This window comes from Astyanax mexicanus, chromosome 7 (genome assembly GCF_023375975.1).
Source record: "Astyanax mexicanus isolate ESR-SI-001 chromosome 7, AstMex3_surface, whole genome shotgun sequence".
Classification (NCBI taxonomy): domain Eukaryota; kingdom Metazoa; phylum Chordata; class Actinopteri; order Characiformes; family Acestrorhamphidae; genus Astyanax; species Astyanax mexicanus.
This window is the reverse complement of record NC_064414.1, coordinates 47586484-47612488: the sequence shown is the minus strand read 5'-3', so window position 1 is coordinate 47612488 and position 26005 is coordinate 47586484. Positions and strand designations below refer to the sequence as shown.

The window sequence follows — 26005 nt, the reverse complement described above, 5'->3', positions numbered from 1 at the left end:
ATTAATTATTTTAATGTCTATTTTATTATTTTTATGTCACACCATAGGACACATTTATGGCTCAGTTGATTAAATCAATTTGCAAAGCCCATTATATGTACATGAAGTAAGTTTCTGCCTTGTCTTAGAAATGGGAGGTCTTCATAATTTCATCCTAAATAAATAACACAATCTGCGATGGACTGGCGGCCTGTCCAGGGTGTATCCTGCCTTCCGCCCGATGCTGGCTGGGATAGGCTCCAGCACCCCCCGCGACCCTTAATGGATAAAGCGGTTGATAATGACTTGACTTGACTTGACTAAATAACACAAGATTCATTTAAGAGTCTGACAAAGAAGATACATCTCACTTTAATTATATTTGTATAAGTTTTGTTCCCTTTAATTTCACAGCATAGAAAACATAAATAGGGCAGCTGAGAGAAAAATGTAAAAAAAAAAAAAGTAAAACAATGAACTAAGTTATTGACCTGCTACATTTTCATAAATATTCGATTTTACAACTTTTTCAGAAATAAGTATGCTTTACAAAAAAGGCATTTTATGACCCTTATACAAATATATAGACATATACTTGATGATGTCTGAGTTGAGTTATTTACACAGTCATCTGCTGAGACCTCTGTAATCTGTAACACTAAAACCTCTCTTATCTCCAATAAAAACTTAAGCAGATGAATCAAGCCACCCCAAAAGTCTCACAGCAGGTGATAGCATGAACCAGTCTGGCTCGGAGGACATCGATGTCGCTGTAGTTTGGAAGCTCCAGGTTGCCGAAACAGGTCTGTGCCGCTGGGAAACGCTCATCTGCATTTTCATAAACACGTTTCCTGATGTTCAGCCTCAACTGAGAGAGTCCTCCAACCGGCAGCCAGTCTGACCCGTACATGAAAACTGAAAAAAAACAACAACAAATAAATAGTTATTTATTAAAGTCAAATTAAATACAAGGTAAATAAGTTATGTGCAGTATTATGTAAAATGCACATAACCACATTACTCAAAACCATTTATCTCAGCGGTGTTTTAACCAGAAAAAACACCATACAGGATTTTAAAAGGATTTCAAAAGATTTCAACGTTACATTGCAGTGCATGCTGGGGATTGTAGTGCAATGGATTGTGAAATATTGTAGCCAATATTCTAAGAATCCCAAAATAGCTTTGATGTGAGCCTTGTGTTTGATACATGGGCTTCATACTGTAAAACACTGACAGCTGTTGTAAAGATTAAAACTCACCCAGAAACTTCTTCTGGTGTTCTTCAGAGAGCTCCAGAAAAACAGTCCAGAAATTCTGGATGAGGTCGTCTAGGGGTCCACAGCCTTCATAAGTAGTGATCTTGGGGGAAAAGAACACACAGCAATAAAATCCGTTTAAAATAGATGTGCGCAATAATTAGTTCTTACAGTATGAATACAGCTGTTTAACTAGCTGATGTGCATCAAAAAAAGACAACATAAATAGTCGTATTTTGAATAACAGTTTTTCAGAATCTGCCACTACTGGTGCATTTTGTTTTTATGTCAAAACACATTACGATAAATACTGTGCATCATGAAATTGTCATGAAATATTGTGAAATAATATTTTTCAATATTTTTATCATCCGGTTTTAGTTCAAAATCACATTATTATTATTATCCTATTAATGACAACCGATTGATTAAGACAGGCTCTTAGTAAGTTTATGCTCTACCTTCTGAAGCTCCTCCCACTTGTATTCGCACGTGCCGTAGAGACGAAGCCTGAGCTCTTCAGGCAGAAACATCGTCCAGAACTCGACGTGGACGCCCTCAGAAAAACCTTTCGCAAATTCTGTGAACTGATACTCCACAGACTTGTTGAAAAAATAGTCAACGTACAAGTCCACATATTTCTGCCTGTAAGAGAATGGGATACATGGAGTTTAGTGGAAATTAGCTTGTTTTTCATCAAAGATTAAAAACTTTGTTTTCATGCAGATTGTTCTATTAATAGACATCCCAAATTGCAAATCTTATGGGCCATTTCTGGCTCCAGTATAAATCTAGGCCCAATACTGGCCCAAAATGCTTGGCTCATATGCAGGCTAAGTGCCACATTCCAACACACCATTCTGGTAAGTATGTAATATGGGAATGGGCACAAATCACATGTGCCAACACTCTGAATGCCAAGTATAATATGACAATCAGACTGAAAAGCTTGCGCCAACACCCTGGTTGCCAAGTATAAAATGAAAATCAAGCTGAAAAGCTTGGGTTAACAACCTGGTTGCCAAGTGTGGGAATCAGGCCTAACAGCTTGTACCAACACGCTGGTTGCAGAGTATAATATGGGAATCGGCCAGAGCTGATTGTAGCATAAACTACAATCCGCATGGCCGATGCCGAGTCTCAGCTGATGATGTTATACATCAGCCGAGCTTGAGCAAGACTTTATTCTGTCAGACTTGTGGGGAAAAATTGGTGAACATCAACAGCGCACCTGTTGACTTTGGTGACCAGGACTTCCTGTCCGTTGGGAATGAGCTCTTTTCCATGCAACTAAAATAAAAAATACTCTTATCAATAATATTCTTATCAATACTCAGAAAAAGATTACACTTAAATAAACAAAAAAGTACAAATCAATCTTCTTACTGTGAAATCCAAGTAGAATTTTTCCACAACGTCCTCATCTTCTGTCAGCAGATTTTTCAGGTTTCTGTTTTAAAAGAACAAAAAAAACACACAACTTCAACAAAAGTAATAATAATTTTATGATAATCTATATAAATCAAAACCTAAGAACACTTTCAGTTTTTGAGAACACAAACAAAAAAGCTCAGTGGTTGCTAGGTAGTTGCTATGGTTTCCCAGGTGGTTGCAATGGTGTTGTTTTGCAATTGCTATTGTTTTGCTAGGTGGTGGTTATAGTATTCAATTCAGTTGTTTTGCTTTCCTAATGAGTTGCTATGGTACCCCAAGAGGGTTGCAATAGTGCTGCTAAGTGCTTCCTAGAGGCGTGCTAGGGATTGCTACAATGTTGTTAGGTGGTCTTTATGATGTCCCAGCTGGATGTTAGGGTGTTGCAAAGTTGTTGATAGGTGGTTGCTATTGTGTTGCTCTGTGAGCAAATTTGATTGTTTTGGTTTTCCTAAGCAGTTGCTATGGTACCCCAAGGGGGTTGCTATGATGTTGCTAACTGATTTCTATGGGCTTTTAGGGGTTGCTATGATCTGCTAAGTGACTTCTATGGGGTGCTAGGGGTTGCTATGATGATGCAAGGTGATTGCCAAAGGTTTCAGTTGTAGCCCAAGTGGGTGTCATGGTGTTGCCATATGGTTACTAGTTACTTGCTGTGCTATCCCAGGTGGTTGCTATGGTGTTACTAAGTAGATACTAAGTAATGTCGAACTTAGTGTGTTTGCTCACCTCACTAGACCTATCCCTGAGTGAAAATGTGTGGAAAGTTATTAGATGCATTATCAGCACTTCTAACACCCCTACCACAAATGTATTGTTCTCCCTTCTGAATAGCATTTAATTACATTTCCTTCTGGATGCAGCCAAATTATTTAAAAAAGTGCAATTAGAATATAAGGGTTAACAGAGAAATCTGAACCTGGCCTCCACAGGGGACAGCTCCTCCAGGTCCCTGAGAGTTGGATTCAAGTGCAGAAGCTTCTTGAAGAGTGCTAATGGAAATCCAATGTTTAAATGGACCTGATTATAAAAGGCCATTCCGCAGATTATGCCCAGGTAGTAAAACCCATCTGTAGTACCAGACGTCTGCAAAACACAATAAAGTAATCATCCTTTTTCATCTGATAACTAACAGCAGTTTTGAGAAGTTCTGAGAAAGCATAAATACTGACTGTAGACTTACATCTGCAGAGAACCAGAAGAGCTTTGAATCTTCATTTGATTGAATCAGGCCGGAGGATTTTGCTAGATCCTGACCAATCAGTCTGAAGTATTCTTTACACAAACCTCCATCATCGTGCCCATCCTCCAGAACAAACTTCACCTGTAAACAAGAGATTCTGGATTATCTGACTGATCGATGGAAAGATTATTTATTTTAATGCAGATCAGTCTTTTCTGGATTAGGTATTAGGTATCAAACTGAGACGAAAATGTGTATTTGAATAAAAGCTGTAATTCATGCAAAATTGAATCTGTAACAAACCTGTAGCGTGAAACAAAAATCATGCTCTTCTGTTTTCAGGTAGGTGAGAGTGTCTGCCAGGACGGTCTCCCTGTTCACACAGAGAACATTTCTACACCCAAACATCCCTAGCTGCTCTCTGTTCTGCAGTTCCTAAACAGAAAATAAAAAAAATATAAACATAACAATGATGCTAACCTAGCTTTAAGTTATAAGTTATGGCTAGCTGGCCTAGCTTTAAGTTATAAGTTATGGCTATAGACATCATATATATAGACGCTGCATCGACTGGCGCTGTCTATTGGAGTTGGTGTGCCTGCGCGGCCGCCATATTGGCAGAGGCAATCCTGCGCCCCGAGTGCATTAATTTACACTGAGGAAGGTGTAAAACACACCTATAATAATCACAACTCCACCAATTTTTCCCCTATTTTCACACGGTTTGGTTTATTACAAACAGCAGAGAGGCAGTTATGATCCAGGACACTGTCACACATTACAACTACCTGCTTTCATGCTAAATACTTTATATTATGCTTTTAAACTAAGATAGACATATGGTATAGCATTTTATATTTATATATACATATATACACATAAATACATTACGCATAGTGTCTTGTACATTGAACTAATTGCAAAAGTAAGATATGTAATTAAAGTATTAATAAGAACTACTTAGAACACTGAAAAAATAGAATTTGTTACATGTCTCCACTCTCTTAAGTACAAACTTTACCATAAAATATAATTATTAAAATACTTCAGAGATATTTGTTTGCATTGTTGAGTCCAAATCCCATTCATGCTTTAATATTTTTTCATAATAAATCCATAATAGTTAAAATAGGTTCAGAGATTAAAAAAGATAAAATAAATACATTTAAATTGCAGATTCAACAACAGCTGGCACCCATTGGTTGCAATGGCTCATATATGTATATGTATACAATATAATAAACAGTGTATGTTACACTTTAATAAGATATGAACAACAATAAATGTGGATTAACTCCCCCTACACACACAAGAAATAAACAAATATTATTTTCATTTATTTTTTGGCCATGTGGAGGCAGCAAAAATCATTTTAAACACCACACATTAGCTGCGGTCCAATCTGAAGGGAGCTGCCCAACTAGGCAGCATTTGCAGGCAGCATAGGCGCGCCCCCGAGAAAAGGACTGTCCCATTCGGAAGGTAGCATGTGCTGCCTACCTGGGCAGCTGCCTTATTTTACCCCGATTCTGAAGGCAGCGTGAGATGTATCCTTCACGGCGAAGGCAATCCCATGATGCATTTCCCCAGCTCAGAGTTCCAGCGCTCAGATTTAAAAACATGGCGGACGGAGCCGGCCTGCCACGGAGTTTCTGTACAAATGTAAGTAATTTCCTCCTGTATTTCCACTCACCGCTGCGTGGGTTTATCAAACTAGCATATTTTAGACTGTTTTAAGTTGTTTTCCATCGTTGTTTTCGCCTGTACTTCATTTAATGTAAGACCTGACCGGCGGAAGCTACCGTTAGCTTATCGCGCTAATTTACCGGGTAAGCTAACACGCATCTAGCCGACTTACAGAGTACCAAACGCGGCTGCAGCGCTGAGGAAACCCCCGCTAGGAAACAAAGATACCCTGGCCGTCCAGTATAAAAAGTTTTAACTGTTTTAAGTCACTGTTACGTATAACTAAGTGATTTACTGTGTAAATAGTGTAAACGTGTAGAATAACCTGTAATTTAGTGATTTAATGCGTAAACAGTTTAATTGTTAGAGGGAATAACTAGATTTACCTGTAACTGAGTGATTAATTGTGTAAATAGTGGAATTATGAGCGTGTTCTCCATAAACCACTGTTACTAATTCAGATTTATTTTTTCCACAGGGATGAACGTGGGCCGGGGAAGGTAAACGCTGGTCAGACCGGCTGGAGGCAGCGTTAGCTCCCTTTATGAATATATATTTTTTTCTTTGAATGTAATAAAGTTTTCTCTCTTAACATTATTATTTTTGCTTGCTGTGTTTTATAGTCACTATGCTTATTGTAGTATCACATCTCAACTAGTGGGTATGGGTAAATAAATAAATAAAAAGTTTATGAATCATGTGTTTTATGCAACTAAAAGGTAAAGATAAATTAGCTGACTGTGTATGAATGTACTATTGTGTGAAACATAGCTTAGTTTGATAATTTAGCTCTGATGGCTCATACAAAATATTTATTATATTATGGTTTCATTACTCATGCATTTCTATGAAGCATCTAATCAAAAATAAATTAAATACATAAATGAAACTGACCATACTCTGAGAATTAAGTGAGGAAAAGTGTATAATTAAAGTAAATCATGAATATTTAAATACATGTCATATTTGGATGAGTAAAAGAGAAATAGCTGCCGCTGCATTTTGCCACTGATTTATCCCGAGGTAAGTGATCATTAGCTTTAGTTATTTGTGAACAGCTCAGGAGCACAGCGCGCTAAACGTGATGCGGTAAGCTGACTCCAGAGCGTGTCCCGAACGCGCTGCCTTATAAGATCCCTGCCGAACGAGGGAGCTGCCTTTGAAGGCAATGACTACCTAGGCAGCTCCCTTCAGATTGGACCGCAGCTACTAACACAGGTTATGTACACTATAGACATTATTACTTTTTACACGCTTTCACATGCACCATCTATGGTATCCTAGAGATTGTCCATTTCCCACTGGAGGGAGCATCAGCGCTGCTCATTACTGAGTGTGAATTTGTGAAGTGGATCACATGTTGTCCTGATTAATGACAGCTAACAAAGATAAATGTTGTCCGTAGTTTATAGAATAAAACAACAACATATACATATCAGAGAAATGAATTTAGAAAGTGAAGTATATATATAATGTGTGTATTTACGTTTATGTATGTATATCTAAATATAAAATTAATTTATAAACCTTATTAATATGCTATACCATATGGCTGTCTTTGTTTAAAAGCATAATATAAAGTATTTCAGTATTTCCATTATTGCATCTCTACTGGTTGTAACAAACCAAACCGTATGAAAATCGGGTATAAATCGGTGGAGTTGTGATTATTATAGGTGTATTTTACACCTTCCTCAGTGTAAATTAATGCACTTGGGGCGCATGTTTGCCTCCTCCAATATGGTGGCCATGCAGGCACGCCAGGAGGCAGGGTATGCAACATCTAGCTTTAACCCTTGTGTGGTGTTCGGGTCTGTGGGACCCGTTTTCATGATACAAAAAAAATATTTTTTCTAACTCAAACTCATTGGCATTGGCTCATTTTTTGTGAAAAACATATATCAAAACACATTTTCGATAAACACACACTGTACACCCTCCCCCCCCCCTAACCATTTATATTACATACAGTATGTTTGGCCAAGGGCTAATAAACATTGCTTCATTTGTAAATTTGAAACTAAACAAATTTTCTACTCATATCTTGAGTTAAATTAATTTTCTTTTACATTTTATTAAAAAACAAATAAAAAAAAAGTAGCACTTTTTAAAATAAATGTAACATAAGAAAGGTAAAGGGCAAATATTAACCATGTAAGCTGTTTATATTGCTTGCAATTTAGGTGAAGCAAGCATGTGTAAAGCATTTTAATGTAAAATGGCTTAATTTCGCTGAATTAAATACAAGTAACAAAGTAAACGAGTAACACAAATATGAACACCACACAAGGGTTAAGTTAAGTAGCTAACCTAACTTTAAGTTATAAGTTATGACTAGCTAACCTAGCTTTATGTCTTAAATTATGGCTAGCTAACTTTGCTTTATGTTATAAGTTATGGCTAGCTAACCTAGCTTTAAGTTAACTAGCTAACCTAACTTTAATTTATAAGTTATGACTAGCCTGCCTAGCTTTAAAATATGTTATAACAAGCTAACTTAGCTTGAAGTTAACTAGCTAGCTAGCTGACTTAGCTTTGAGATATGTTATAAATAGCTAACCTAGCTATCTAGCGTTGGCCCATGAAATAGCTTTGCTAATTTATATTGTAGTAAAGATTTAGCTGTACATTATTAAACTATCACAGTTTAACTTTAAATTAGGCGTGTTACGAATGGGTTCCGAATACTTAAACTTGTTTTTAATCTAAGAGTATTCTGACCCACTTGTAACTAAGTAGCATTGTGTTGCTGCTGGTCATTGTTTGTTTATTTCTCATTTTCTTCCAATGAGCTAAGGCACCACTGTCTCAGCTCATTGTTGGAAGACTGCAAAATTACAAGCCACAGCTAATGTGATGGCACGACTGCTGATGATGGAACTCTTTAATGTTAATATTCTCATACTTTTATCTGTTTTTGTATTATACATATACTAGTATATGGTAGTATATATTCTTGAATATATAGTGACGAGTATTGTTAAATATATAAGAAAATACATTGTGATATATATGGTAATATATGGTATATGAATTATAGATAGTAACTTTTGGAAATATTTTCTTGAATATATAGTGAAGTGTATTGTTAAATATATAATAAAATACTTTGTGATATATGTGATAATATATGATATGTGTATTACTGATAGTAATATATTGAAATATATTCTTAAATTTAGTGATGTGTATTGTTTAATGCGTAATTAAGTACACTGCAACATATGTGGTAATATATGGTACATGTTCTGGTAATATATGGAAATATGTATGCATAAACATATAATTCAGTGTATTGTAAAATATACTGTTCAGTACAACACAACAAATGTGGTAATATATAGTAGTTAAATATGGTTAAATATATAATTAAAGATATTGTTACATATAAAACTAAATATATTAATATACATGAGTAAATATATACAATATATGAAAAGTGGCAATTCCTCATGTATTTTAAATATATTGTAATATATTACTTATTATATAACACCATATATTAGTCTATAAATTGTTAGTATTTTTTAAATATATGATATTTTTTCAGTCACATATTAATCAGTAGCACAGTATCCATGAAAAATATTGAATCTTTCCAATTAAGCAGTAAATTGTGAAATTAAATAATTCTATATATTGACAGTTAATATATTGGGACATATATTTTCTTTCTGTAAGGGGTGTTTATAATAAAGTGTTTGAATACTGCTTCTGGGTTATGAGACTCACCATGAAAAGCCAGCATTTACTCTTTAGATCAAGGGCAGAAGGGAAAGAGACAAAAATGTCGATATTTTCCTAAAAAAAATAAAAAGTTAACAAATAAATAAATACCATATACATTAAAATGCAAGATGCTTTCAAAACTGAATTGAAACTGCTTACCATTGTCTCCAGGAAATTTTCATATTCTAGAAGGTCCCAGTAACTCTGAATAGAATTTAGCTTGCAAAGACACAAAAACATGAAATAACTAAGCATATGTTCAGATTTAGTCTGAATGAATGAAATTTATTAATATTTGGCTTGTTGGAAAAAAAACATATATAACCACAAAATGAGGTTGTATTCATATCAGAGTCTGCTAAAGGATATGTTGCGCTTTAAGAGTTACAGCACTTGCAAAATTGGATATGAAGGTTTATCTAGACATATGATTATTAAACTGTGAGCTTCAATGGATATTAAGTTGTTAGCATCTTAACACTTACCCAAGCAAAAAAGATGTTGATCTCCTTTATATAGAAAAATCCTTCAGTCAGACGTGTGACTCTCTGACTGTTAACCTGCAAAAGTATAAAAAATTAGCTAGCTAAAAGTTTTAGGAACATGTAAATTGTGAATAAGGTGTAACATTTTTAACACGCCAGAAATAATATTGCGGAAAAAAACATTATGAAAATGTGTGACATAATAATAGTTTTGTCATAACATTATTACAGCATTTCTTACACATTGTTTCCAGTTAAACAAAAACAAACAATTACAGGAACATTTGAAAAATTAGTAAAAAAAAAATACAGTACAGTACAGTGTAATATACAGAGAATTTATTTAAGATGGAAAAAGTGGTTTCTGACTTTACACTGATAATAAGATTTTGTTACAAAAACAAATGAATAAAGGTGTAAAAGTCTCCAAGAAACAATCAGAAAATATGACAGATTAAATTTTTCAAAAGGTATGACACTCAAAATGATCAAGATTTGTTTTAATAAACAAAAATGTCTGGGTAAACACTCTGCTGGTAACATAATACATGCTGCCTTTAGCATGCCTTTTACATCAGAAATTTGTATTGTATTTGTAATTTCTGTTTAAATGTTTTTTTTTATCTGAGACATCATGAAAACCCTGGAAAAATGCTTTTTTTTTCTTTATTTAGTTTAATCTCTCTGTTTCTGTATCTGTTTCTGTATATTTACAATAACGGCAAACAATACAAACAGAGAGCAAGGTCTGAGTGTTAGATTAGATGAGCAATATTATTATCCAAAAAAATATATATCAGAAGGATGTATTTATTAGTTTTTTTTACATGTGGATGAGAGTAAATGACAGTATTAAAAATGAGTATTGAAAAACAGACTGCAGACATGAATAGTAATTTAGATTTTTTCTAAAATGAGTCACTTTAAACTGGTCATGTTGAACACTTCAGCTGACCATACCAATAGATCGAATAAAGAAGCAGTAATTATTAAATAAGCAGTATAATATCATTTTAAACGAATCCTTTGTTATCACGTTCTGTCAGGCTGTTTCTAATTTTAGAAAGGGCCTTTAGGACAAAATTATATATAATCTACTTTATAAAACACAACATAGTAGACTGTAGTAGATAGTAGATTGTGAGTGTGAAATTGAGTTTGAATGAAAGACTTGGAAAAAATAGGCTAAGAAAGACGAATAGTAAAAGAATTGTCTAATTCTTATCATTCTAACCTCATACAGCTTCTGCAGAACATGCAGTGTAGGCTTTAATGCATCCCAGCAGCTTATGTCAGTCATCATCTGGGATATGAAGTGTGCAGCCACAGAGTGAAACATCCTCACCGCTGTTCTGTAGTAGTAATAGGGCATTCTGGTCCACAGGTTTGCTGTGAGAATGTTACAAAACATTAACACATACAAATTCTTGGCTGATTATAGGTTAGCGAAAACATCATTTACACTTTAAAGATGCTCTATAATCTAAAAGCTGTAGGTAATTTTTCTTGGCGTAATTAATTAGTCAGATTTTGAAACATGAAGCTGGCAAGTCCTGTTTTATGGTTCTTCAAAAGCAAAACTTTCACAGATGTAAAACAGTGGCCTTAATCTTCAAAACTGTTATGTAACAGTCTTAAAATATTTTATTTAAATTTGCCAAGATGCCTCTATAATTAACAAAAATCCAGCCCGCTAAAAAAGTCAGAAGTTCAACGGGATAAAGAAATGAGGGTAAAAAAACGAACCAAATGGGAAGAAAGCACCACTACTGAATATAAGCGCTGGATGTGGAAGAACTGTTAGCTATTAGCTGTTAGCCTTAGCAGACCTTACAGAATTTAATGAGCTTGCTAACCGCACACCATGCTGATGAGACAACAGAGAGGACAGTAGCAGTTACAGGGTTCTATGGTACACCCTGCACAAGGTGCGTCGTGATGCTCGGTGCTATCTTACACCCCATCAACAGTCTATTTTCATGCCTTGTGTGCAAGCACCGTTAAAAAAAGCGGTTTGAGTTTTTTAGGAATATATTTACACCGATTGGGCGTGGTGATCTGGAAGTGAGGTGTGAGGGAAATGCAGTTGCGCCACTGACTAATTCAAATCCTGACAACAGTCAAGAGTCAGCCACCCAATGCACCCAATAGTACACGATACCAAAGACACATCAACAAGTCTAAATCCAGCTATGCACTATTTATCACTAAAATAGGGCCCACAGTCTTAAAAACTATGTTAGACTAATGCTAGGCTAAGCTAGGCAAATGTTTGGACACACTTCTTCTCATTCTACGTGTTCTCTTTCTTTTTATGATTTTTTTTTACCTTCGGATGTTTTTATCATTTACATTTACTATTAAAGCTGATGTCCGTAAGTTTTAGGATTTAGGGTCCTCTCTGGTGAAAATGGGTAATTGCACCGAGCATGCGGAATAATCATTTTAAACTGGGCGGGTGTCATGGGATCTCCTTTCAGAGCGGATGAATCCGATTCCAGGTTATGTTCAGTCAAAGAGAGAGAGAGCACGCTCAGTCAGACTCAGCATCACTTTTAAACCAATTCAGGTCACAGGGCTCTCTACACAGTTCAAACGACAATCTGATATTAGTTTTGGTTTTAGCGCAGACTATATCGCACTCCTTTTTGGCTTCAGAGTTTGCATCACTCCTTCGTTTCTTTGTTTTTCTATGAGTGAATGAGCCCTTCTGAAGTCTCCATTGCTCCACCAGCCCCCCGTGCTCAGTAAAACTAAGCCGCATCCTCTTTTAGAGGCTGTACGTGTGACGTAAGTGCGTGAAGACGTGTGATGTGGGCAGAAGAACTTCCCAGTTTTTAGAATGAATATATTAGACTTAGCACGGATGGTCGTTCCAGCACACTGGTACCATTAAGCACAATATTTGATCACTTTGATCCACTCTGCTTCTGCTTTTAGTTTAGAAACTAAATAATAATACAGACTGCCACTTTAATTCTATATAGGAGCACATGTGGAATTGTTTAGCAAACAAAAAGTGTTAAACAAAGTATAGCTTTAAGAACAGATCTTCACACTCTTGGTATTTTCTAAAGGAGTTCCTGGAGGTGCTGAACAATAGCTGCTGCTTTTCCTTTACGCTGTGAAGCTCCAGCTTATCCCAAATTTCAGTTGATCAGGTTCAGGTCAGGGGATTATGGAGGACAAACACTTTTTTGTTCAGTGCATAATTTCATATGTGTATATTACTTTTTCAAAAAAAAAAAAATACTTACTCAGTAAATTCAGTGACTCCTGATCCAGTTTTAAAATGGAATTGGCCAGATCTATGGTGAGCTGTGTGCCACGCTGGATTTTTCTGAGCACTCTGAGGAGTTCAGGCAGGATGAGGTAAACTCTCAGAGCTTCTACACCTGCAGCAGTGGTGTTCTTCAGAGAGGGAAGTAGATCCCGCTCCACTACGCTTTCCACCTGAAAGAAAATACCACCAGGGTCAGGAAAACAAAGAACAAAAGCAATAAACCAGAACAAAAACAACAAAGAAACACAGAGTTCACTATAAGCGGAAAAAACAAAGATGTGAGAAACACGCAACCTGACTGACGTAAAATGACGTCAAATTTACTTTGCATTTGCTTTTTTTAAGTACATTTAATTTCAGATCAATTTAAAATAACTTCAACTTGGTTTTAAGACCTAAATGTTACAAAGAGTAAAAAAGTGAACTGAACTTCAGTCAGTCCTTTCTGTTACACAATATTACCTAATTACAATTACTTCATACAATATTATTATATATATTTTAGTTAAAACACACATTCAAATATCTACATAATCTCAAATATGTATTTTCTAAACAGACCAAGTCTCACTGTCTCAACAAATGAATGGCATGTAATACATTCCTTTTAGTATACTTAACCCTTGTGTGGTGTTCATATTTTTGTTACTCGTTTACTTTGTTACTTGTATTTAAATCAGCAAATTTAAGCAATTTTACATTAAAATGCGTTACACATGCTTGCTTCACCTAAATTGCAAGCAATATAAACAGCTTACATGGTTAATATTTGCCCTTTACCTTTCTTATGTTACATTTCTTTCAAAAAGTGCTACTCTTTTTTTATTAGTTTTTTAAAAAAATGTAAAAGAAAATGAATTAAACTCAAGATATGAGAAGAAAATTTGTTTAGTTTCAAATTTACAAATGAAGCAATGTTTATTAGCCCCTGGCCAAACATACTGTGTGTAATATAAATGTGTGTGTGTGTTGGGGGGGGGTGGGGGGGGGGGAGGGGTGGGGTGTACAGTGTGTGTTTATCGAAAATGTGTTTTGATATATGTTTTTCACAAAAAATGAGCCAATGCCAATGAGTTTGAGTTAGAAAAAATATTTTTTAGTATCATTTGATGAAAAATGAAAACGGGTCCCACAGACCCGAACACCACACGAGGGTTAAAATAATGTATTACATGCCATCCATGTGTTGAGACAGCGTATTATGTGTGTTTTAACTAAAACTATTTACATTTCAGGAATTATAATATATTATGTATCATAAAGTATTTGAGTAATATAAATTAGGTAATATTGTATGCAGAAATTAAGTAAAGTTTACTAAAAGAAAGGATTGACTGAAGTTCAGTTCACTTATTTAAATGTAACATTTAAGTCTAGAAACCATTGCAAACGTTTTTTTAAGTAAATTTTATGCATCATTTTCTTCAGTTTATTATAAGCTCTGCTCACTTGTTCTATGCAAGTATATACAGACTATACAAATCATTATACATATTAACATAATGTTTATATGAAACCTTATACCAGATAGGAGATGAGGACCTTCAGAGCCGTACCTCAAGTAGAATCTTCTGCTGTTTAGCCAGCTTCTCAAAAGCACAGCGAGCCAAAGACAAATCCAGACCAGAATGACCTTCGGATGTTTTGTAATGTTTATCCTTGCTAAAAAATTAAAATTAAAAATGGGGTTAAATGAATGAAACTAATTTGGACATGGTAAAAAATAAAATCTAAAAAACAGAACAAATAAAAGTATACCATTTGTCAACGAAGCTGGCACTTATTGACGATGCTGATGAGAATAACATCTTGATTTTCCTACAGAAAAAGAGAAATTAACAACTGTCTTTATAGGTCATTTGTAGTGACATACAAAGTAAGCCATTACTTTTGGATAAGCCATTATCCTGTAGGCTGAGAAAGTAGACTTTTCTCAGGATGAAGCTGCACTATATAGATTTGGGTCACTTTCCCAATGTCATGACCAAACTGTTCCACAGAAAAAAAATCACATTTCACATCACATTTGTTTCTGTCATTCTTTCTGTGCTATAGAAATAACATCTTTTTTTACACATATAGTTGATTTGCTCTGGTCCAGATAATTGTTTTCTTTGTTTGGTTTGTTTTCACACAGGAAAAAAAGGCTTGCACACACTCAGGTTTCTTGACAGTGGAGTGGGTGGATGCCAGTGTTCCAGATTGTGCTCAGGTCTATGTTACCTTCTGGCTCTTTCCTTTTAGTTATAGTCAGACCTGTCAGGGTCATTAGCCACATTTTGCTAATGTGCACATTCTCTGTACTCCATAACCTCTTTCAGAGCTGATTGCTTCACTTTATCTTCCTATGAGTCATGCTATGGCTGCCCAACTGTCCAAACTGACACTAATGGACATTTGACCATCAGGCTCTCCTGTGAGCTGCCCACTATCTGGCTATTTCCATTTGCCACTATTTATTTTACTAAAGTTTTGATGGCATTAGGTCATAGCTGTAATTATATCTGGATAATAAATCAGGTCAAAATGCACCTGAACAGCCGTTTTTACATATGATGGTTGAGTCAGATACAGACATTATTGTCACCACAAATAAACCACTCCAGAGAATCTTGGGTACCAAACTGAGACCGCCTCAGTTCGTTTTGGTGCTCATTTTAGTGTGATTACTGTATGTACACCTGCTGGTGAGGTGTTAAAATGCCCTTAATAACTTGTAGAAGCACTGGCTCCTCACAGCTAGTACAGTATCTTATATATTCTTTATATATAAGGTAAAGCAGGGGTGCACAATATTGGTTCTGGGGATCTACCACCCCGCAAAGTTTACCTCTCTCCATTAATATAACACACCCAATCCAGAAAATCAAGGCCTTCAGGAGCATATGAACATCCTGGACTATCCAGAGTGGTAGAGCTCCAGGTCCAGGAATGAGCACTCTTTTTGTAAAGGGTTACGTGTCTAAAAACGTCTGAGAAAAAGTGATATTGTACTGATATTGAGATTGATCCATGCTTACCTCTTTACCTTGTGCCATGTTTTTGCTTTTTCACAGTTCACAATCCAGTTCTCAATAAGTTCATCATCCAGTACTGAAATTCCTTTAGAAGATCTGGGTGATGAATCTGCAGTGGCAACCTCCCCATTCTTAAACACACAGAATGTAAAAATAAATAAAAAAAATGAAGAGCAAATAAAATAATAAAACCCTGCAAAAGAAAAAAGGACGTTTGTCATCTGATCCTCAGCTCACCTGTTTGGCGCAAAAGGCAACAGAAAGGTTTCCTCCAGCAATGATTCTCTCCACTGTCTGATCCAGGCAGCTTTCTGTTCAACCACATCAAATGTTGTTAGACAATATATAAATATAAATATATAAAATAACATATAGATCTCACTGCAGTAAAAACTTAAGAAATTCATTTAGTCACCAGTTTATAACTGTCACGTCTGGTGCTGTTACCTCCTCTGTCCCTTCCACACCCAGCTCTAACGGAGGTTCTCAGGTCAACAACTACACTACCCAGAATGCACCACTCACTGACATCACACACACCTGATCACGTGACACCTCACCTGCTTCCTCCAGGAAGTCCTGAATACTGATTACTGGCACTATATAAGAGCACACCACACAAACACCCACGCCGCGTATTGTAGGTTCTTCTCATTACAAAGCGTTTCTATATCTCTTGTCTCAGTTTATCTGGTGTATGACCTTGCCTTTGTTTTCTCGACGCCGATTATTGCCTTTGCCTCTGATACTGGATTGTTTGTGTATTACCTGGACTGTGTTTTCACTACTGCCTCTTGGATTACCTCTGATACTGGATCTCTCGTGTATGAACTCTGGACTGTCTCTCGTTTATGGTATGGTTTTGTCTACGTTGCTCCTGTTATTGGTGATCACCTATTTTTCTGTACCGACTACGTTTTACATCTGTTTATTTTATAATAATTTTATCAGTATCTGTACGTGTCTGCATTCTGTACTAACCATGACAATAACAGTACTAACCTGAATGTAACAGTTGTACAGGGAGTGGAACACACTGATTGGTGTGTTGTCCATTTCCCAGCTGCCCCTGCTCTCCACACCCAAATGAGTAGATCGTTTTAGATGATCCCACCAGGGTTAGAGTGTGATGTCTAGAATTCAAAACAACATATACATCCACAGTTATTGCACAATATCTGAAGTTCTAATATCAGCATCATTACACAGAAAATCTTTGGGAACATTTACACAAGTCTTGGTCCAGTATAAAAAGCTATGCTAGGCTATACTATGCTGGTCTATGTGGCTTCTATGAGCATGAGCTTCTATGAGAGCTTTGAGCTTTCATTCTACTTACATGACACTTACATGACACATGTTAAATATATAGTTATTGCTATACATTAGCCAGTGACATTATGTTCACATTACAAGCCACATTATTTCCCTGGATCTGGCAGTTTAGATTCATAAACTGACATAAGCGATATATAGATTAATCTGTCCCTAAAAAAGGACATATGCACCCATCAATATATGAATGTGTTTTGCCGCTTTTGGATTGATGGTCCTAAATCAGATACGTATCCTGCATGTGGTCATGTGGCATAATTATGAATATCCAGTCTCAGATTTAATGCAAATTTTATCATTCTTCTTGTAAGCATATTATTATCTATCTATGAACAGAAACAACGTTAATTATGCAAGTAATCTGTTGTGCCAATAGTGCCTGCAAAGGGGAGTCTGTTTCTGGCAAGGGTCAGAATTCAGCATAACACTGTTGCTTATGGATGATGACAGCACTAGCTGTATGCAGACAGACAAAAGATAAAATCTACCTAAAATCAGCATTAAATCAGATCTAGACCACATACAGTATGACTAAAAGTGACTCAAATCTAAATTGAATCAGATTTTAAATCATTTGATCTCAGTAATGTGAACATAAAAGTTGCTAATTATATTGTATATTGTAACTTGTGCAGGCATTGCAGTAACGCTCTGATAAATAATATTGATTATTGACATAATTATTTTGCTGAATAAATGTAATTAAATTATCAGTAAGGTTTTCTATCAGGCGGTAGCAGAATTTTGATGCAGTTAATTACCGTCCACAGGCTATTTGGGACACTTCTGACCCCCAGAGTCCGCCGAGTAGCCGAGGTCGAAGCTCATCACTGAATGAGTTATGTCCGAGCTGCCCGTAACATCCCGACCCGAATGTGAACACCAGTCCATCCTAAACATGCAGAGAAATTAATATAGCCACATTATTGTCACCTGGCCCAGGACAAAGTGAGACAAGTGCTGATTGATCATAAAACACAGATTTATTGTTAACCAAAGAGATTAGTGTACACAGCACAAGTAGTGAACAACAGGGCAGAAATAAATAGCAGGGTCGGTACATGGCAAAACAATCAGGAGTAAAGGAATAAGGCAAAAGAGTAGTCAGAGAGCAAAGCAAGATCTGTAACTAAAGATCAACAGCAGAACTATAGGGCTGGACAAGAGAGAAAACTAAGAGCAGAGAAGGGTCAATAACATAAGACAAGACAAGAAAGCAAGGAAAACGTGTGGTAACAGAGCTAGTAAACTAGATAATACTCGGCCGAGAACCAAGGGAACAAAGGACTATTCATACAAACACAAACAGGTGTGGGAAATGAGCGATCAGAAAGAGGGGGAGGTTGAACGCTGCAGAGTCATGTGTTTAGGTGTGTCATTGTAGTTCATGGGCTGAGAATGCTGGGAAATGGAGTCTTTGGGCCAACAATTGTCCTGAATGGGCAGACTGACAGCATCAGGACTGACAATTATATCATTTCAGCAATTAACTAGCTGTACTTAAAACCATAGGGCCACTCTAGAGCTTTAATAAATTTACATTACAAAAAAGCAGGACCTAACCTTTGTTAGAACAGCAGTATGGTCCTCTCCACATGAGATGAGCACTGTCTTCTTCCGGTTTAGGCTTTTCACACAGACAGGAACATACCTATCTGGAAAAATACATGGATGAGGATCACAATTGCTGCTTAAACAGTAATACTAGACTATAGACTCAATTAAATACAATAAGCATACAATAGCTGGGTTCACTGAGAATGCACAGCACAGGGAGTATAAGGTTGTCATACATTAATTAATAATTTCCCATTGTAAACTTTATTTGTAGCAATTTTACTACACTATGTAGAACAGAAATTATTGGTATTAAAACAGATTTGTGCATTTGCACTTCTGTTTCAGCAATGGGTGCAGTTTAAAGCATCATGCATTAATTAGAAATGGTGTCCACAAATATCTGGACACCCTGGGGTTGTTTCCAAGACAGGGACACTAAACTAGCTACTATTAGCTTTGTGCTGCTAGCATTAGCTCCATGCACTGCCATCACAGTACTGATAATGTCATAGACATATATATATATATATATATATATACATAGACTCCGCATATCTTCGAATGCGTCTGGCATAGCAGGAGCTGAAGCTCATTATAGGATGTAAACAGTGTATTTTAATAAGCTTCTTGTGCACTTATTAAGTTATTAATGCCTTGTTTTAAATGTCAGAGCTATCTGGGTTCTAGCATAGAGATGTGGAGGTACTTTGAGCTGGATAACAGTGAAAAAAGCGATTTGTCTGAGCAAATTATGCCCTGTATCACCCAGTCTGAAGGGTGTTTGGACAAACTGTTAAAATTCCTGGATCTCGGAACGCTGTGGGAGAATGGAAATTTGACTAGTCGACTATTTTTTCCTTTAAATAGAAATTCTCCATTCAAAATACTGTGTAGTCCAGGACTAGGTTTAATACCTGTCTGGGGAACCAACCCATAGTGTTAATATTGTAGAGCTGATAGAAACCATTGCAGTCAATCCAGTCAAAACATTCTTGAGTTTCTACATCCCTATATATCACATCATCAGCACCACAGTAAAGTCAGTACCTTCTCTGTCCCCCAGGCCCAGCTGTCCAGTGTTGTTCCTGCCCCAGCCGAACACGACTCCAGAAAGAGACAGGGCGAAGCTGTGGTCTCCACCTGCGCTGATCTGAGCCAACGGGATCCCAGTCATTGATTTGAGAGGCTGAGGAGACTGAGAGCTGGACTCATCTTTTTTCCCCAAACCCAGCTGACCACTGGAGTTCTGACCCCACGTGAACAGCTGACCATCTGAAAGCGGACAAGATTAAACATATTCATAAACATATTCCATCTCAGCCCATTACAGTTTATCCAGCAACCAACAATCCAGACCATGTCTTAAGAAATTAAACTTTACAAAGAAGCATCAGGGCATTTTCACACCTAAAAGAGGCCAGTACAAAGTCAATTTGTTTGTTAGATTTTATCCTGTACGTTTAGTCCAGATAGTTTAGGTTTCACACTACAGTTCAGTGAGCACATTAAAGAAACGCCTACCTGAGCTGTATCTTCCTATAATCAACATTAATTGGCTTTTACAAGGGAGTGTGTTAGATGTCTGCATGTTGTCAATCCAACAAGCTGGGTTTTTTTTTAGAGGCTCTACCAAATTCCGACTCCCTTTAAGTGCACACATCACACAGTAGAATGAGCATAACCGATTCCACTCAGGTTCCTTTCATTTCTGTTTATAAATAGGGGTTAATCTACAGTTACAGTAGATATGAAAATCACCAGTCTAATCTGTTACACACATACTGCTGCATGACATTCGATTGTGCACATTAATGGGAGTCAGATGTTGGCACAACACTTTTTCTTCTTCTATTGTTAAATGGTTGACAAGCCCAAATCATCCAATAAAGTGATGCCACAACACCAGCAGGGTGAAGACTAGCACATGCCTCCTCCGACACATGTGAAGTCAGACTCTGCCTCTTTTCGAAACTGCCACTGATGCACCATTGCGGAGTAGCATCACGGTGCAATCGGAGGAAAGCGCAGCGACTCGGTTCCAATACAACAGCTCACAGACACCCTGTTCTGAGCAACATCACCCACTGGAGTGGTGAGGGGAGACAGCGCCATCTACCCACCCAGAGAGAGAGCAAGGCCAACTGTGCTCTTTCAGGGCTCTGGCAGCCGATAAAGAGATCTGAGCCAGTCTGAGTCTTCTCAAGCATCTGAAACTGACCATTTAAATTGTGTGAGGTATTAGATATGTGTTTAAATATATCAGTGAGGTACATACCATCAGTTAGTGCCATGCAATGCTGGTCTCCACATGCAATCTGTATTACAGTTCTATCAGCCAGGTATTTGATGGGACTGTGAAAAAAATGGATAACTGTATAAAGTATCAAACCATCAGATTACAGCTTTCTTTTACTTAATTTCCAGTCAAAACTGAATTTAAGCAAAAACAGGTCTGTGATGATAACTTTTTTGGATGATATATTGTCATTATTATATTATTTTCATTTTAATACCATTTTATGCCACAGAAAAATTAAAATAGCATACTAATGCAAATATACTTCACATTTAAAGAGTAATAAACATTTAATTATTAAGACTATTCAGACATTGAACTAGGATAAACTAATTTTAAATACATCATTGCAACTACCTACCAATATCATTGGTCAATATAACATTATAACATTATAATATAACATCCACCAATATAACATCCATACCTAACAGTATAGCAACCATCTAGTAACACCACAGCAACATCACTTTGGATACAACAGTAACCAGCTATACACCACCAGGTAACCACCTAGCAGCATGATAGCAACCGCCATAGTAAACACCAAGCAAGTCCTCAGCAACACCATAGCAACCACCTAGCAATGCCATAGTAACCACTCAGCAACTCCTCAGCAACGCCAATAAAAACACCCAGCAACCACGCAGTAACTACTTAGCAAATCCTCTGCAGCACCAATAAAAACACCCAGCAACACCACAGTAACTACTTAGCAACTTCTTAGCAACACTATAAAAACACCAAGCAACATCACATCAACCACTTTTGCTGTTCCATCATTTCACACTCCATTGCACTTTTCTAGTGACTGTTGTTGTATTGTTTAATAAAAATAAAAAAAAACACAAACCTGCATATATTATATTTGTTCAGCTGAAAAACTTTTCCTTCATTGGTCAGAAGAACAGCATCATTCTCTCCGCAGCTCATCGATCTTATCTTGTCCTTCAGCTCCAGTTTTTCTGAGATAAATACAGGAAGATGAAAGTGTGATACGGGTATATACACTCTCTTAGTGCCCCAGAAATGTCCTCCAATTGCCCCCACTACCCCCACTGCCCTATACTTACTCAGCCTGCCGCCCTGCAGCCCCCCAGTAGGTGGCGCTCTGATGAAGGACACGCTCCCCTCTCCCCGCACGAAGCCCAGCAGCCTCCCCCCGGGGGTGATCTGTGTGATCCGGGTCTTTGGGGAGCAGCAGGAAACCCCCCAGTCTGATCTCTGCACCCCATCAGGCTTCAGCAGCCCGAACCCCGCCCGAACCTCCTCCCCCCAGTAGCACAGCATCCCGCACGCGCTCGGGACGGTCTGAGACATTACTGCTCTGTGGGGCTCGAGCGGAGGCTCGCGTGTTTTTAACAGTGCTGAGTGTGACGTCTAGGCTCGAGAGCTAAGAGGAAAACGAAAGCGAGAGTTACAGACTGAACACACACAACATGGCCAAAAGTGTTGGGACACCTGCTGCTCATGCAGGACTTCTTCTGAATTTACGGGTATTAATATGGAGAACAGCTTATAATCTGTTTAGAAGGCTTTATTTACACTGCATGCTGAAAGATTGCCGTGATTATTTGATTGCATTCAGCCACAAGAGCAATTCCTCACTTCATACACACAGATAGTGTGTGTGTTTTCAGGAATGTTGGTCTCGAAAGCTAAACAGAAAACGAAAGTGAGAGTTACCCATGATCAGAGCAGTCTTTTGCAGCCTAAACACACACACACAGACACACACACGCGTCCAAAGTGTAAGAAGTATTCCCATTCATTAGAAATATAGTTACTAGCAGAGGTGGTATAGTTACTTTGAAAAAGTAATCCGATTACTGATTACTGATTACGCCTTTAAAAAGTAACTTAGTTACTTTGTGGATAACTTGATATTAAAAGTAACTAAGTTACTTTACAAGTTACTTTATTAGTTACTTTCAGCAGCTGCAGACACCACCTCCCGCCACCTTAACATAAAAATTATAACCAGTTTTGCCAATACTGCCTTTATTGAAAAATGCCTTTTTAACAGCAACAGTGTATCTCTAGACCAGGGGTGTTCAAACTAAGGCTCGCAGGCCATTTGCTGCCCGTTTCCTTTTTTTGGAGCGGCCCTAATTGCTTTTAGAAATAGAATGAAAGTTGGCCCACTGTTAAGCAGTGTGAGATTCAAAGTTTGAACTCTAGGTGTCAGAAACGAGCCAAAGAGTCTAAAAGCGGAGAGAGTGCGCAGTTCTAGTGCAGAAAATCAGGGCAAAGAGTCTAAAAGCGGAGAGGGTGCGCATTTCTAGCGCAGAAAAATGGGCCAAAGAGTCTAAAAGTTGCCGTAATTAAGGAGTTTAATTTTAAGAGACATCATGAAATGAAACATCAATTTGAAAAATCTTAGTTTACACAACAATGTCAAAGATAGTAAGTCAAATAAAATGGTGTATAAATGAAATAATCAGGAAAAAGTATTATTTAAAGTGGTATATTTCATAATTTTTTTTATTACGGAGTGTGGCCTGTGACTTTAAATATATTTCTCCTTCTGGCCCCCAACAAAAAAAGTTTGGACACCCCTGCTTTAGACATTTAAAGTTGAACTATTTCCTGAAAAATATATTTTTTTATAAAAATTAAAGACCATTTCTCTTGCATTAACTTAACATAAGTATTTTTTTTTATAAAACATAAAACATGGTCTTTCTTGATTTCACTTATCATAAATACTTGTTTTGATAAAAAATAAAATATAAAATAAAGAAAGTCTTTCTTGACCTGACATATTTAACACTGTAAATCTGAACATTGAAGCTGTTGTTCTCTGCAGGGCAGCAAGGAGTGGTTTTACAAAACAGAACCGTGTATATGGTCTAGACCAGGGATCACATATATGCGGACTGCGGTCCGGGTCCGGACCCAGACGTTGCCCAATGCGGACCCAAACCCATAAACTACTGAAAAACTTAAGTAACGCGTTACTGACATCACTGGATACTAGATTGTAAAATACTTCTGTAGAAGTTGAAGTATCAACTCAAGCTTTTTACTTTTTAAGTAAATGTGTAGAAGTACTGGTTTCAAAACAACTTAAAGTATAAAAGTAAAACTAATGTATAGGTGGAAAAATGCCATTAAGAAAAAAAGCTTAGGCCGCACCACATTTAATTACACTACATGCTGGAACATTGCTGTGAGGATTTAATTGCATTCAGCCATAAAAGCAATTCTTCACTTTATACACACACCAGAGGTTGTGTGTGTTTGTTTTTAGGAACGTTGTACTCAACAGCTGAACAGAAAACGAAAGTGAGAGTTACCAATGATCAACGCAGACACACACATCAAGTTCAAAGGTGTAAAAAAAGTATCTCTATAAATACATAGGGTTTGAAATACTACTGTAGTAGTTTAGGAAGTATCAACTAAAGCTTTGTACTCTTTAAGTAAAAGTGTAAAAGTACTGATTTTAAAGCTACTCAAAGTATAAAAGTAAAAGGAATGTAAAGGGGGAAAAATAAATAAGAACAAAAGATTAGGCCACTCCACAGGAGCATTTTATTGACACTAAATGCACAAACATTGCTGTGAGGATTTGATTGCATTCAATCTGTCCTGTGTGTTTTTAAGAATACTTACTAAAATAGTGAAAGTGTCAGTTACCAGTAATCAGAACAGCCTGAACACACACATGCAGACACACTCGCACCCAAATAGAGAAGTTGCAGGAGTAACAGGCTCTACCTTCTGAGAAAGCATTAAATTAGATGCTGGAACACTGCTGTGAGAATTTGATTGCAATGATCACAATAGCATCGCCTAAGATCAGGTTCTGATGTTAGTGCTATATGTTTAGTTCTGATTCACAAAAAAGCAGAAAATATTCTGTCCAACAGTTAATGATGTGTTTGTGATTTTGCTGAATGACTTATATGGGAAATAAAATACAAATAATTATACACATAACATGGACTGTGTATATATATATATATTTAAATGCCACTCCCTGATTTTATCTGCTGCTTACATAATTTAGAAATGTTTTATATGTTTAACACAAAATTTTCAATAAAAATGTATATATATATATATATTTTTTTTTTTGTATATATATATATTATATATATATATATATTTTTTTTTTCATAATGAATATAATTTTAATTGTGTTCTACACCAGTATCACCAGAAGATGGCAGTAAACGCTAGGTTATAATAAATATGCCCATTTTTATAAATTCTATTCAGATGAAACAAGATTTACAAGCCCTGCGCTTCCCTTACTACATTCAAGTGTTCCCACAAGCTGAAAGTACAGTGTGCACATTATAATAATACAAACAATAACACAATATTCAGCATCCTCTTTCTTTCAGATTAAATTATTTAATGTATTTAAGATTTCATGTTTTTTTTTCTTCAAATTCCATAAATTGTATCTTGAAGAAGAAAAAATAGCATGGGAAAAATATTAAAGGTCATTTGGGCAGCATTTCTAACCAGAAGTACACACATTCTGTACTTTGGAATTGAAAACAAAATCTAGAACAGTTTTACATGTTTACATTAAACATGCATTCAGTGTAAAACATGAAAGAAATTGCTTCTGCATAAAGGCATAAAGTAAAAAAATAAAATTCATTATATTAATAGAGTTTTAAATTCACAGCTGGAATAATACAGTAGATAAACATAACACAGAGTGACTTTGAGTAAGATTAACAGTTTATGAGAGAACTGTAAGATGATTTACAAGATATGGAAGGATAATAAATAAATTAAA

At 36.5% G+C, this 26005-nt stretch overlaps 1 protein-coding gene across 1 annotated transcript; it reads right to left on the bottom strand.

The window, feature by feature from the left end:
- Positions 1-329: 329 nt before the first annotated feature.
- On the bottom strand, positions 330-22593 carry LOC103046997 (probable E3 ubiquitin-protein ligase HERC3). Its single transcript, XM_049480982.1, has 24 exons — positions 22317-22593; positions 22097-22208; positions 21223-21299; positions 19995-20219; positions 18951-19042; positions 18149-18279; positions 17055-17185; positions 16290-16363; positions 16056-16183; positions 14794-14853; positions 14592-14697; positions 13010-13205; positions 10987-11141; positions 9753-9827; positions 9427-9486; positions 9271-9339; positions 4156-4287; positions 3853-3993; positions 3589-3755; positions 2625-2688; positions 2470-2528; positions 1700-1883; positions 1242-1341; positions 330-894 (listed from the first exon to the last, which is right to left on the bottom strand). Exons 1-24 carry the CDS (start codon positions 22561-22563, stop codon positions 680-682), a joined length of 3000 nt encoding a protein of 999 aa, XP_049336939.1. The 5' UTR covers positions 22564-22593; the 3' UTR covers positions 330-679.
- Positions 22594-26005: the final 3412 nt, after the last annotated feature.